At 39.8% G+C, this 14383-nt stretch overlaps 1 protein-coding gene across 2 annotated transcripts in view; it reads left to right on the top strand.

Annotated features, from left to right (window-relative positions):
• Window positions 1–14383, top strand: part of GRHL1 (grainyhead like transcription factor 1) — a 58119-nt gene that overhangs the window by 41821 nt on the left and 1915 nt on the right. For both annotated transcript variants that reach the window (XM_053709697.1, XM_053709695.1), the window contains exons 13-15: window positions 8460–8548; window positions 12040–12125; window positions 13468–13532. In XM_053709697.1, coding sequence (XP_053565672.1) covers window positions 8460–8548; window positions 12040–12125; window positions 13468–13532 — 240 coding nt within the window. The remainder of the gene's footprint in view (window positions 1–8459; window positions 8549–12039; window positions 12126–13467; window positions 13533–14383) is intronic.

Raw genomic sequence — 14383 nt, 5'->3', positions numbered from 1 at the left:
AATTACCAGAACTAAGAGGCAAGCGTGATCACTCTGGGGTGAGAACAGAGTGCGCTGACAATGCTAGGGCCATGTCTGATACTGCGTCACAGCTCGCAGAGCATGAAGACGGAGAGCTTCATTCTGTGGGTGACGGTTCTGATCCAAACAGATTGGACTCAGATATTTCAAATTTTAAATTTAAATTGGAGAACCTCCGTGTATTACTAGGGGAGGTCTTAGCAGCTCTCAACGATTGTAACACCGTTGCAATACCAGAGAAACTGTGCAGGTTGGATAAATATTTTGCGGTACCGGCGAGTACTGAAGTTTTTCCTATACCTAAGAGACTAACTGAAATTGTTACTAAGGAGTGGGATAGACCCGGTGTGCCGTTCTCACCCCCTCCAATATTTAGAAAGATGTTTCCAATAGACGCCACCACTCGGGACTTATGGCAAACGGTCCCCAAGGTGGAGGGAGCAGTTTCTACTTTAGCTAAGCGTACCACTATCCCGGTGGAGGATAGCTGTGCTTTCTCAGATCCAATGGATAAAAAATTAGAGGGTTACCTTAAGAAAATGTTTGTTCAACAAGGTTTTATATTGCAACCCCTTGCATGTATCGCGCCGATTACGGCTGCGGCAGCATTTTGGATTGAGTCGCTGGAAGAGAACCTTAGTTCATCTACGCTAGACGACATTACGGACAGGCTTAGAGTCCTTAAACTAGCTAATTCTTTCATTTCGGAGGCCGTAGTACATTTAACCAAACTTACGGCTAAGAACTCAGGATTCGCCATACAGGCACGTAGGGCGCTGTGGCTAAAATCCTGGTCAGCAGATGTTACTTCTAAGTCCAAATTACTTAATATACCTTTCAAGGGGCAGTCTTTATTTGGGCCCGGTTTGAAAGAAATTATCGCTGACATTACAGGAGGTAAGGGCCACGCCCTACCCCAAGACAAAGCCAAAGCTAAGGCTAGACAGTCTAATTTTCGTCCCTTTCGGAATTTCAAAACAGGAGCAGCATCAACCTCCACTGCACCAAAACAGGAAGGAGCTGTTGCTCGTTACAGGCAAGGCTGGAAGCCTAACCAGGCCTGGAACAAGAGCAAGCAGGCCAGGAAACCTGCTGCTGCCCCAAAGACAGCATGAACCGAGAGCCCCCGATCCGGGACCGGATCTAGTGGGGGGCAGACTCTCTCTCTTCGCCCAGGCCTGGGCAAGAGATGTTCAGGATCCCTGGGCACTAGAGATCATATCTCAGGGATACCTTCTAGACTTCAAATTATCTCCCCCAAGAGGGAGATTTCATCTGTCAAGGTTGTCAACAAACCAGATAAAGAAAGAAGCGTTTCTACGCTGCGTACAAGATCTGTTATTAATGGGAGTGATCCATCCGGTTCCGCGGTCGGAACAAGGACAAGGGTTCTACTCAAACCTGTTTGTGGTTCCCAAAAAAGAGGGAACTTTCAGGCCAATCTTAGATTTAAAGATTCTAAACAAATTCCTAAGAGTTCCATCGTTCAAAATGGAAACTATTCGGACAATTTTACCCATGATCCAAGAGGGTCAGTACATGACCACTGTGGATTTAAAGGATGCTTACCTTCACATTCCGATCCACAAAGATCATCACCGGTATCTAAGGTTTGCCTTCTTAGACAGGCACTACCAGTTTGTAGCTCTTCCATTCGGATTGGCTACGGCTCCAAGAATCTTCACAAAGGTTCTGGGTGCCCTTCTGGCGGTACTAAGACCGCGAGGGATTTCGGTAGCTCCGTACCTAGACGACATTCTAATACAAGCTTCAAGCTTTCAAACTGCCAAGTCTCATACAGAGTTAGTTCTGGCATTTCTAAGGTCGCATGGATGGAAAGTGAACGAAAAGAAGAGTTCTCTCTTTCCTCTCACAAGAGTTCCATTCTTGGGGACTCTTATAGATTCTGTAGAAATGAAGATTTACCTGACAGAAGACAGGTTAACAAAGCTTCAAAATGCATGCCGTGTCCTTCATTCCATTCAACACCCGTCAGTAGCTCAATGCATGGAGGTGATCGGCTTAATGGTAGCGGCAATGGACATAGTACCTTTTGCACGCCTACACCTCAGACCGCTGCAATTATGCATGCTAAGTCAGTGGAATGGGGATTACTCAGATTTGTCCCCTACTCTGAGTCTAAATCAAGAGACCAGAAATTATCTTCTATGGTGGCTTTATCGGCCACACCTGTCCAGGGGGATGCCATTCAGCAGGCCAGACTGGACAATTGTAACAACAGACGCCAGCCTACTAGGTTGGGGCGCTGTCTGGAATTCTCTGAAGGCTCAGGGACTATGGAATCAGGAGGAGAGTCTCCTGCCAATAAACATTCTGGAATTGAGAGCAGTTCTCAATGCCCTTCTGGCTTGGCCCCAGTTAACAACTCGGGGGTTCATCAGGTTTCAGTCGGACAACATCACGACTGTAGCTTACATCAACCATCAGGGAGGGACAAGAAGCTCCCTAGCAATGATGGAAGTATCAAAGATAATTCGCTGGGCAGAGTCTCACTCTTGCCACCTGTCAGCAATCCACATCCCGGGAGTGGAGAACTGGGAGGCGGATTTCTTGAGTCGCCAGACTTTTCATCCGGGGGAGTGGGAACTTCATCCGGAGGTCTTTGCCCAAATACTTCGACGTTGGGGCAAACCAGAGATAGATCTCATGGCGTCTCGCCAGAACGCCAAACTTCCTCGCTACGGGTCCAGATCCAGGGATCCGGAAGCAGTTCTGATAGATGCTTTGACAGCACCTTGGAACTTCGGGATGGCTTATGTGTTTCCACCCTTCCCGCTGCTTCCTTGATTGATTGCCAAAATCAAACAGGAGAGGGCATCAGTAATTCTAATAGCACCTGCATGGCCACGCAGGACTTGGTATGCAGATCTAGTGGACATGTCATCCTGTCCGCCTTGGTCTCTACCTCTAAGACAGGACCTTCTGATACAGGGTCCATTCAAACATCAAAATCTAACTTCTCTGAAGCTGACTGCTTGGAAATTGAACGCTTGATTTTATCAAAACGTGGTTTTTCTGAGTCGGTTATTGATACCCTGATTCAGGCTAGGAAGCCTGTTACCAGAAGGATTTACCATAAAATATGGCGGAAATACCTATACTGGTGCGAGTCCAAAGGTTACTCCTGGAGTAAGGTTAGGATCGCTAGGATATTGTCTTTTCTACAAGAAGGTTTAGAAAAGGGTTTATCAGCTAGCTCATTAAAGGGACAGATTTCAGCTCTGTCCATCTTGTTACACAAGCGTCTGTCGGAAGATCCAGACGTCCAGGCTTTTTGTCAAGCTTTAGCTAGGATCAAGCCTGTGTTTAAGGCTGTTGCTCCGCCATGGAGTTTAAACTTAGTTCTTAACGTTTTACAGGGTGTTCCGTTTGAACCCCTTCATTCCATTGATATAAAATTGTTATCTTGGAAAGTTCTGTTTTTAATGGCTATTTCCTCGGCTCGAAGAGTCTCTGAGTTATCAGCCTTACATTGTGATTCCCCTTATCTGATTTTTCACTCAGACAAGGTAGTTCTGCGTACTAAACCTGGGTTCTTACCTAAGGTAGTCACTAACAGGAACATCAATCAAGAGATTGTTGTTCCATCCCTGTGTCCAAATCCTTCTTCAAAGAAGGAACGTCTTCTACACAATCTGGATGTAGTTCGTGCCCTCAAGTTCTACTTGCAGGCAACTAAAGATTTTCGCCAAACTTCTTCCCTGTTTGTCGTTTATTCTGGACAGAGGAGAGGTCAAAAAGCTTCTGCTACCTCTCTCTCTTTTTGGCTTCGTAGCATAATACGTTTAGCCTATGAGACTGCTGGACAGCAGCCTCCTGAAAGAATTACAGCTCACTCCACTAGAGCTGTGGCTTCCACTTGGGCCTTTAAGAATGAGGCCTCTGTTGAACAGATTTGCAAGGCTGCAACTTGGTCTTCGCTTCATACTTTTTCCAAATTTTACAAATTTGACACTTTTGCTTCTTCGGAGGCTATTTTTGGGAGAAAGGTTCTTCAGGCAGTGGTTCCTTCTGTATAATGAGCCTGCCTATCCCTCCCGTCATCCGTGTACTTTTGCTTTGGTATTGGTATCCCAGAAGTAATGATGACCCGTGGACTGATCACACATAACAGAAGAAAACATAATTTATGCTTACCTGATAAATTCCTTTCTTCTGTTGTGTGATCAGTCCACGGCCCGCCCTGTTTTAAGGCAGGTAAATATCTTTTAAATTATACTCCAGTCACCACTTCACCCTTGGTTACTCCTTTCTCGTTGATTCTTGGTCGAATGACTGGGACTGACGTAGAGGGGAGGAGCTATGTGCAGCTCTGCTGGGTGAATCCTCTTGCATTTCCTGTTGGGGAGGAGTTATATCCCAGAAGTAATGATGACCCGTGGACTGATCACACAACAGAAGAAAGGAATTTATCAGGTAAGCATAAATTATGTTTTATTCCAATTCTTAATAATAATAATTCTGCACAGCAAACCTAAATCCCTCCTCCAATAACTGTTATTGCTTACAGCTTGTGTGTGTGTGAGAGTTAACTGTGTGAATATGTACAGGATGTATGATGTATGTGTGTCTGGTCAAATTATTTGTGTGCAGCGGTTTGACTTTTAGTGTTTCTGTAAAAGCGTCTTAAAGAAGATGTCAGTAGGCAATGTGTATTTTGTGTGTGCTCCGGTATGAGTCTGTCAGTGTGAGGTTGCCTGTCAGTGTCTCTGAGTGAGTACGTCTCTTTAAATATGATGATATTTGTGAGCAGCTGGGTATATGTATTAACTTGTTCTCTGTTGTGTGCCTATCAGCATGTCTTTAAGATGAAAATATTCAGCATAAAAATAAACAGAATTACTGTATCCCCCCCCCCCCCCCCAACCCGGGAGTCCTAAACATTCTGCAGTGAGGCTAGAGCTGGCCCTGCACTTTGTCACTGTCCTGACCTGTAGCGCCATGCTCTGATTATAAAATTCAGTGCATTGAGACTTTAAACAATTATCTGTTTCATTTTGAATTTACCCCCCCCCCCTGTAAAATTCCTGCGAATGCCCTTTCTACTGTATTTGACTTGGTAGCCCATCAGCTACACATTCCCCCCCCAAGCAGGTTTTAGATACCTGCGGGAAGATTGTGCAAGCACACAGGTGTAAGATACCGCCCTCTTAATAATTTAAAATTAAATGGACATTCCAGCTAAAATTGGAATCCCCCATGGATGTATTTCAGTTTTGAATAGAAGCATTTTTGTAGTGCACATGCATTTAGTAAAATACTTCTAATAAAAGCTATAGCTGTTTCAAAAATGTATTTAAGTATGCACTGTGCACCAGCATTTTAAACACAGCACTTGCTCAGAGAGCTTAAGGTGCTTGACTCAATTTGTTAATGGCTGACACGATACAAGCCCCACTGGTGTCCTGAGCAGCTGCAGTATGTAAAATGCTGGTGCACTGACAATATCTAGCTATGCTTCACATGCACGTGCAGAGGAAAATTCTAATACTAAAACAGTGATAACTTTTACTAGAAGCATTTTTGCCAATACATCTATATTGCAAATATGTTTTTATTCAAAGATGTAATTTGTCTGTTTATTTAAATTTTGACCGGAATATCCTGTTAATTTCTACTGTGTATAGAGAAAGTGAAGGTTTCTCCAACATTGGTGTGTCCGGTCCACGGCGTCATCCTTACTTGTGGGAATATCTCTTCCCCAACAGGAAATGGCAAAGAGTCCCAGCAAAGCTGGCCATATAGTCCCTCCTAGGCTCCGCCCACCCCAGTCAGTCTCTTTGCCGTTGCACAGGCAACATCTCCACGGAGATGGTTAAGAGTTTTTTGGTGTTTAAATGTAGTTTTTATTCTTCTATCAAGTGTTTGTTATTTTAAAATAGTGCTGGTATGTACTATTTACTCTGAAACAGAAAAGGATGAAGATTTCTGTTTGTGAGAGGAAGATGATTTTAGCAGACAGTAACTAAAATCGATTGCTGTTTCCACATAGGACTGTTGAGATGAAGTAACTTCAGTTTGGGGAAACAGTTAGCAGACTTTTCTGCTTAAGGTATGACTAGCCATATTTCTAACAAGACCATGTAATGCTGGAAGGCTGTCATTTCCCCTCATGGGGACCGGTAAGCCATTTTCTTAGTCAAGCAAACAGAATAAAGGGCTTAATATGGGCTATAAAACTGGTAGACACTTTTATGGGCTAAATCGATTGCTTTATTTGGACATTTTATACATGTTTATGCTGATAATTCACATTTATAAACTTGGGGAACGTTTTTTAACGGCAGGCACTATGTTAGACACCTTTTCCAGTCAAGGGCCTTCCCAGTTGTAGGCTGAGCCTCATTTTCGCGCCATTACTGCGCAGTTGTTTTTGAGAGCAAGACATGCAGATGCATGTGTGAGGATCTGAAAGTAGCTGGAAAAGTTTCTAGAAGGCGTCATTTGGTATCGTATTCCCCTCTGGGCTTGGTTAGGTCGCAGCAAAGGCTATAGCTGGGACTGTATAGGGGTTAAATTTGTAAACGGCTCCGGTTCCGTTATTTTAAGGGTTAAAGGGTAATTTTTGAACAATTCCTTCATACTTTTTCACATATTCAGTAATAAAGTGTTTCTGTTTAAAATTTAAAGAGATTTACCATAAAATATGGAAAAGATATATCTGTTGGTGTGAATCCAAAGGATTCCCATGGAATAAGATAAAAATTCCTAAGATTCTCTCCTTTCTACAAGAAGGTTTGGAGAAAGGATTATCTGCAAGTTCTCTAAAGGGACAGATCTCTGCTTTATCTGTCTTACTACACAAAAGACTGGCAGCTGTGCCAGATGTTCAAGCATTTGTTCAGGCTCTGGTTAGGATCAAGCCTGTTTACAGACCTTTGACTCCTCCCTGAAGTCTAAATCTAGTTCTTTCAGTTCTTCAAGGGGTTCCGTTTGAACCTTTACATTCCATAGATATTAAGTTACTATCTTGGAAAGTTTTGTTTTTGGTTGCTATTTCTTCTGCTAGAAGAGTTTCAGAGTTATCTGCTCTGCAGTGTTCTCTGCCCTATCTGGTGTTCCATGCAGATAAGGTGGTTTTGCGTACTAAGCCTGGTTTTCTTCCAAAGGTTGTTTCTAACAAGAATATTAACCAGGAGATAGTTGTGCCTTCTTTATGTCCGAATCCAGTTTCAAAGAAGGAACGTTTGTTACACAATTTGGACGTAGTCCGTGCTCTAAAATTCTATTTAGAGGCTACAAAAGATTTCAGACAAACATCTTCTTTGTTTGTCTATTCTGGTAAAAGGAGAGGTCAAAAAGCGACTTCTACCTCTCTTTCCTTTTGGCTTAAAAGCATCATCCGATTGGCTTATGAGACTGCCGGACGGCAGCCTCCTGAAAGAATCACAGCTCACTCCACTAGGGCTGTGGCTTCCACATGGGCCTTCAAGAACGAGGCTTCTGTTGACCAGATATGTAAGGCAGCGACTTGGTCTTCACTGCACACTTTTGCCAAATTTTACAAATTTGATACTTTTGCTTCTTCGGAGGCTATTTTTGGGAGAAAGGCTTTGCAAGCCGTGGTGCCTTCCGTTTAGGTAACCTGATTTGCTCCCTCCCGTCATCCGTGTCCTAAAGCTTTGGTATTGGTTCCCACAAGTAAGGATGACGCCGTGGACCGGACACACCAATGTTGGAGAAAACAGAATTTATGCTTACCTGATAAATTACTTTCTCCAACGGTGTGTCCGGTCCACGGCCCGCCCTGTTTTTTTAATCAGGTCTGATGAATTATTTTCTCTAACTACAGTCACCACGGTACCATATGGTTTCTCCTATATTTTTCCTCCTGTCCGTCGGTCGAATGACTGGGGTGGGCGGAGCCTAGGAGGGACTATATGGCCAGCTTTGCTGGGACTCTTTGCCATTTCCTGTTGGGGAAGAGATATTCCCACAAGTAAGGATGACGCCGTGGACCAGACACACCGTTGGAGAAAGTAATTTATCAGGTAAGCATAAATTCTGTTTTTGTTCTAGAAAATAATTTTTTGGTCATGCGATCTAGGTTAATTCTACTCGTTTCCCTAAGAGGATGTGTAAGATAATAAAGATGCACTAGAGAATGAAATTTTAATTATCAAATTATATATAGATATATAACGAAATAGAGATGTATATCTATATAATAACACATTGTTTTTCTAATTAATGAAATAATTTTCTTTGATTCTATAATTGGTTAAAGTGCCATTCTTTATTTGTTTGAGAAAGAGAAATCTTTCAATAAGTTAAAAAATGCACATGTCTAAATTTACTATGAGTCATAGAACTTGATGCATCTTGCAGGGTCACATAATTCCTTCTTTGTCTAATCATTGTTTATTATATCATTTTTTTTATTATTTTTTTAAATATTTTCTATTCTGTTCTTCTAGTTCTGGGATGAAGAGATTACCTTTCACCTCTGAAGAGGACTTTACATCCCCTCCTGTTAAGATACCCAGGATAGATGAGCCAAAAAGAGGTACTTTTATACTGAAGGTTCTCTAGGAAATCTGATTACAGCTTTGTGATTTCAGAATACACTGACAGTGCCTGCACATTATCAGTATTAAATCAAGTTTAATCTTAATGATCTTCATTCTATGTGGTATATGTATGTGGTATATGTATGCTAATAACAATACTATTAGCTGTAAAGGAAGTAGAGCTAAATACAGTAAACTGTAACTTGTTCCAAACCCCAGATATATATCATTCAGATCACTTTATTAAACAAAAGTCTTTGGGGTTTGAAAAGTGTGTGTCTCCTATACGCCATTAAAAAAATGCAAGTTATCTTTGACCTGAAGAACAAATCTGTTATATCTAAGATTGTGTGAATATGTGCACCTCACCGCACTCTGAATGGCTTATATGGTGAAATCATGAACTGGGATACAAGATCCCCCCAGGATCTGTATGTTTCTAGGCAGTTTAGTAAAAAATATATATTTCCAAGCCTTGAGCCTTCAGACGGTATGAAAGGTGTCTGTTCTACTGTGTTGGACCATCGTGCAGTAACTGAAGAGGCTGGGGAAAATAACTTTTCCAAATCTTCAGTTGACCTTTCTGTCATAATGTAAAACCAGAACCTCTTCCTCCTCCCATAGGTTAAAATAAGGTTATGCTGATTGTATCAGGCACACTGGGCATTTGATGTGCTTTTTATTCTTTTATATGTCACATCTTTTTTAAATTGGCATATTAGCTTTCATTTAAAGGGACATTATATATATATATATATATATATATATATATATAATGTGAGTACCTCTATTCCAGCTGCTGCCTGCCCCCTTACAATGCTGCTCCCCCCCCCCATTATTGATGTAGCCGGTGGTGCAGTCACTGGGAAATAGTACTGTATGCTCCCATGTCTTGGCAAACCAGGAGCACAAACTGCGCATGCAAAGGGAACTCCGTATACTGTTAATGTTGTACAGAATTTCCCTGCAGACAAAATGTGCATGCTCAGTTTATTTTCTTGTTTTAAATGAGGCCGAGTACTGGCATAGACCGGGTGGTACCACTCTATATTTTACTCGTACTGTCACTAAGTAACTCCTTTTTCTTTCATGTAATTAGCAAGAGTCCATGAGCTAGTGATGTATGGGATATACATTCCTACCAGGAGGGGCAAAGTTTCCCAAACCTTAAAATGCCTATAAATACACCCCTCACCACACCCACAATTCAGTTTTACAAACTTTGCCTCCTATGGAGGTGGTGAAGTAAGTTTGTGCTAGATTCTACGTTGATATGCGCTCCGCAGCAGGTTGGAGCCCGGTTTTCCTCTCAGCGTGCAGTGAATGTCAGAGGGATGTGAGGAGAGTATTGCCTATTTGAATGCAGTGATCTCCTTCTACGGGGTCTATTTCATAGGTTCTCTGTTATCGGTCGTAGAGATTCATCTCTTACCTCCCTTTTCAGATCGACGATATACTCTTATATATATATACCATTACCTCTGCTGATTCTCGTTTCAGTACTGGTTTGGCTTTCTACAACATGTAGATGAGTGTCCTGGGGTAAGTAAGCTTATTTTCTGTGACACTCTAAGCTATGGTTAGGCACTTTTTTTATAAAGTTCTAAATATATGTATTCAAACATTTATTTGCCTTGACTCAGGATGTTCAACGTTCCTTATTTTCAGACAGTCAGTTTCATACTTGGGATAAATGCATTTGTTTCAATCATTTTTTCTTACCTTAAAAAATTTGACTTTTTCCCTGTGGGCTGTTAGGCTCGCGGGGGCAGAAAATGCTTCATTTTATTGCGTCATTCTTGGCGCGGACTTTTTTGGCGCAAAATTTTTTTTCAGTTTCTTCAGGATGGTTTAGATAAAGGTTTGTCCGCAAGTTCCTTGAAAGGACAAATCTCTGCTCTTTCTGTTCTTTTTTCACAGAAGGATTGCTATTCTTCCTGATATTTCATTGTTTTGTACAAGCTTTGGTTCGTATAAAACCTGTCATTAAGTCAATTTCTCCTCCTTGGAGTTTGAATTTGGTTCTGGGGGCTTTTCAAGCTCCTCCTTTTGAACCCATGCATTCTTTGGTCGTTATATTACTTTCTTGGAAAGTTTTGTTTCTTTTGGCCATCTCTTCTGCCAGAAGAGTCTCTGAATTATCTGCTCTTTCTTGTGAGTCTCCTTTTCTGATTTTTCATCAGGATGGGGCGGTGCTGCAAACTTCTTTTGAATTTTTTACCTAAGGTTGTGAATTCTAACAACCTTGGTAGAGAAATTGTGGTTCCTTCATTATGTCCTAATCCTATGAATTCTAAGGAGAAATCATTGCATTCTTTGGATGCTGTTAGAGCTTTGTATTATTTGTCATCTTTTCCGGTTCTAGAAAAGGCCAGAAAGCTTCTGCCATTTCTTTGGCATCTTGGTTGAAATCTTTAATTCATCATGCTTATGTCGAGTCGGGTAAAACTCCGCCTCTAAGGATTACAGTTCATTCTACTAGGTCAGTTTCTACTTCCTGGGCGTTTAGGAATGAAGCTTCGATTGATCAGATTTGCAAAGCAGCAACTTGGTCCTCTTTGCATACTTTTTCTAAATTCTACCATTTTGATGTGTTTTCTTCTTCTGAAGCAGTTTTTGGTAGAAAAGTACTTCAGGCAGTGGTTTCAGTTTGAATCTTCTGCTTATGTTTTTCATTAAACTTTATTTTGGGTGTGGATTATTTTCAGCAGGAATTGGCTGTCTTTATTTTATCCCTCCCTCTCTAGTGACTCTTGTGTGGAAAGATCCACATCTTGGGTAGTCATTATCCCATACGTCACTAGCTCATGGACTCTTGCTAATTACATGAAAGAAAACATAATTTATGTAAGAACTTACCTGATAAATTCATTTCTTTCATATTAGCAAGAGTCCATGAGGCTCGCCCTTTTTTGTGGTGGTTATGATTTTTTTGTATAAAGCACAATTATTCCAATTCCTTATTTTATATGCTTTCGCACTTTTTTCTTATCACCCCACTTCTTGGCTATTCGTTAAACTGAATTGTGGGTGTGGTGAGGGGTGTATTTATAGGCATTTTAAGGTTTGGGAAACTTTGCCCCTCCTGGTAGGAATGTATATCCCATACGTCACTAGCTCATGGACTCTTGCTAATATGAAAGAAATGAATTTATCAGGTAAGTTCTTACATAAATTATGTTTTTTTTTCTTTGTTGAATAAACAATATTCCTACATAATATATTTTTTTAAATATTGCTTTTGTTACTTAGTTAAGCTCTTCCTGTTCGTTTACATTTAAGTAGATTAGAGCTAACCACCTTTTCTTTAATAAAATAGTTTAACATATTCAAATAATGTGGTCTAACCCTCTCCAATGTCCTTACTACTTAGCTGAATTTTCTATCTTGCTGTCTGTAACATCTGTATACCGGCTCTTTATTTTCCCATAGTTTCCCAAGTTCTACAACTGTTTTTTATTCATGTCCTGGTTTTGGTTTCTTGTAGTGCTGCTGTATGTTAGAAGAGAGGCGGAAGAGGTCTTTGACGCTCTTATGCTGAAGGCACCATCTCTGAAAGGTTTAATGGAGGCTGTAAGTATTTTTCATCTTTATAGGGAATCGATATAAGCTGTGGTTACGTGTGTGTGGTATTACTTAATATGAACACGCTAAGTGTTTCCATCCTGTGGTAAATACGTTTTATAAGGACATGGAAATTAATATAAGTGACTCTTGTGTAATGAGCTGTGTACATTAATTCAAATAATCTTGGTATTTACATTTAAACACTTTATATAGAAATATTTCCTAAGCATTCTCACCAAAAATGGCTGCAGGAGTCGTGACTCCAGAATTTATTTATGGGATTCTGAGTTTAGTCATTGTTTGTCATTTGCTTGTTTTACACAGTTAAAAGGACATGAATGTTTAAAAAAGCAACAACAAAAATCTGTTTTAAGAGCCTTTTCAATGTACTTGTATTATCAAATTGACTTAATTCTCTTGGTATCCTTTATTGAATATCATACCAAGGTAGGTCTTGTCATTGGCTCATCAGATGTGTACATTAGAGCATTTTCTTTAGGAACTTTTATTATAAGTTTTATTTCCTTGTTGTACTGTAAATACATGTTTTACTAGGGGAGCAGTATAAAGTAACATTTCATCCTTTCCTGACCCTTAAAATAAACATAAGTGACCTTTAGTGTCATCATCTCTTAAATACTTTTCTACCTAAAAGTGCACAATTAGTTTTTCAAATACAAAAACTACTGCTCTAGTACTTACTGTTTATTACATACAAATGTAACTTCCTAGTTCCTTAGAAGACTTTCATTTGGGCAGAACCTGTTGGAAATATTTATTACTTTTCCTTTATGTGAACAAATATCCGCTAATGACAAAAATAACACTCATCAAATCTGTTTATGTTTAGCATGTTGCTGAGATGGTCAGCAACATTCCACATTTTTCTTTTATGATGCAGATAGAAGTAATTTTAAAACTTTTTTGAAATTGTATGCTCTATTATAAAATTCACTTTGCTCCCTTGTTGTCCTTTGTTGAAAAGCACCCATATAGGCTCAGCAGTGTGCACGTCTAGAGCTCTATATGGCAGCCGTTTTGCAAGAATATTTTTAACAATGCTATATATTTGAAATAGCACTAGATGGCAGCAGTGTTGCTGCTGTGGAATGCTCCAGATGTGCACACCATCTACCTAGGTATGCTCTTAAAAAAAAAAAAGGTACCATGAGACAGACGAAGCAACTTTGATCATAGAAGTAAATTGGAATTTTTATTTTTTTCCCCCTTAAATTAAATGCTCTGTTTGAATCGTGAAATGTATGTTTCATGTGCTTAGCAATGTGCATAGCTCTCTGATAGTTTTTTTTATTTGTAGATATATTTAAAAATCTCTGTGGTTTTGTAGGTGTCAGAAAAATATGAGGTCCCTTTTGAAAAAATTGGAAAGATCTTCAAGAAATGTAAAAAAGGGTACGTATTTTATTTAGTGCTTAGTAAAGGATATAACGAATGTAAAATTGTCTTCAGCTAAAGCAAACGTTGTTAAACAGCACAGAGTGATAGTAAAGAATGTATTTCAGAAAAACCACACAAATCTATGTATTGTCTAGACCTAGTATGTGTAGGATTGTTTTTGTTATTTTAAACATTGTGGAAGTATTTTTATTTTAATTAAAGTTCCTATCTTTTTTTTTCCTGCTGCTGGCTGTTTCCTTTGAAAAAGCTAAAAAAAAATTAATTCTGTATTTATTATTATTATTATATTATTATTATTATTTATTATTATTATTTACAAAGCCGTTGGTAAAACAAATGTGAACCTGTACTGCCCACTCCATATCTTTCAGCGAATGAGCGCCCCCTAGTGTTGGCAAACCAAGAGCACAAACTTCATGTACTGTTTCTCACTATGGGAACTCTGTACAATGTAAACACTGAATTGGCATTGTTGTTGCTATAAACGTTTTTTTGTTTCAGTTGTACAGAATTTCCCTGCTTACTCAGTGCATACTCAGTTTTTCCCCCTGTTTAGCTGAGGCTGGGCGCTTTTAGTAACTGGTGTGGGCTTGTACTGCTCTTTACATCACTAAGAAAATAAACAATTGCAAGAGAGTATTCTGCAGCTGGGAAAAAGGTATACCATTTTATTAAAATAAATATACTGGGTTTAAAATAAAAACTCCTTCACATACAATATGTATGAAGTGCATACATTAGTACATATTGTTTTCTGAAATACATAATTTGCTGTCATGAAAACAGATGGTACTAAGTATATTTATATCTTCGTTATGCCTGTGCAGTTTATCGCTTTCCACCGA

This window comes from Bombina bombina, chromosome 4, assembly GCF_027579735.1.
Source record: "Bombina bombina isolate aBomBom1 chromosome 4, aBomBom1.pri, whole genome shotgun sequence".
NCBI classification, from domain to species: Eukaryota; Metazoa; Chordata; class Amphibia; order Anura; family Bombinatoridae; genus Bombina; species Bombina bombina.
The sequence above is the reverse complement of the archived record's forward strand: the minus strand, read 5'-3'. Positions and strand labels throughout refer to the sequence as shown.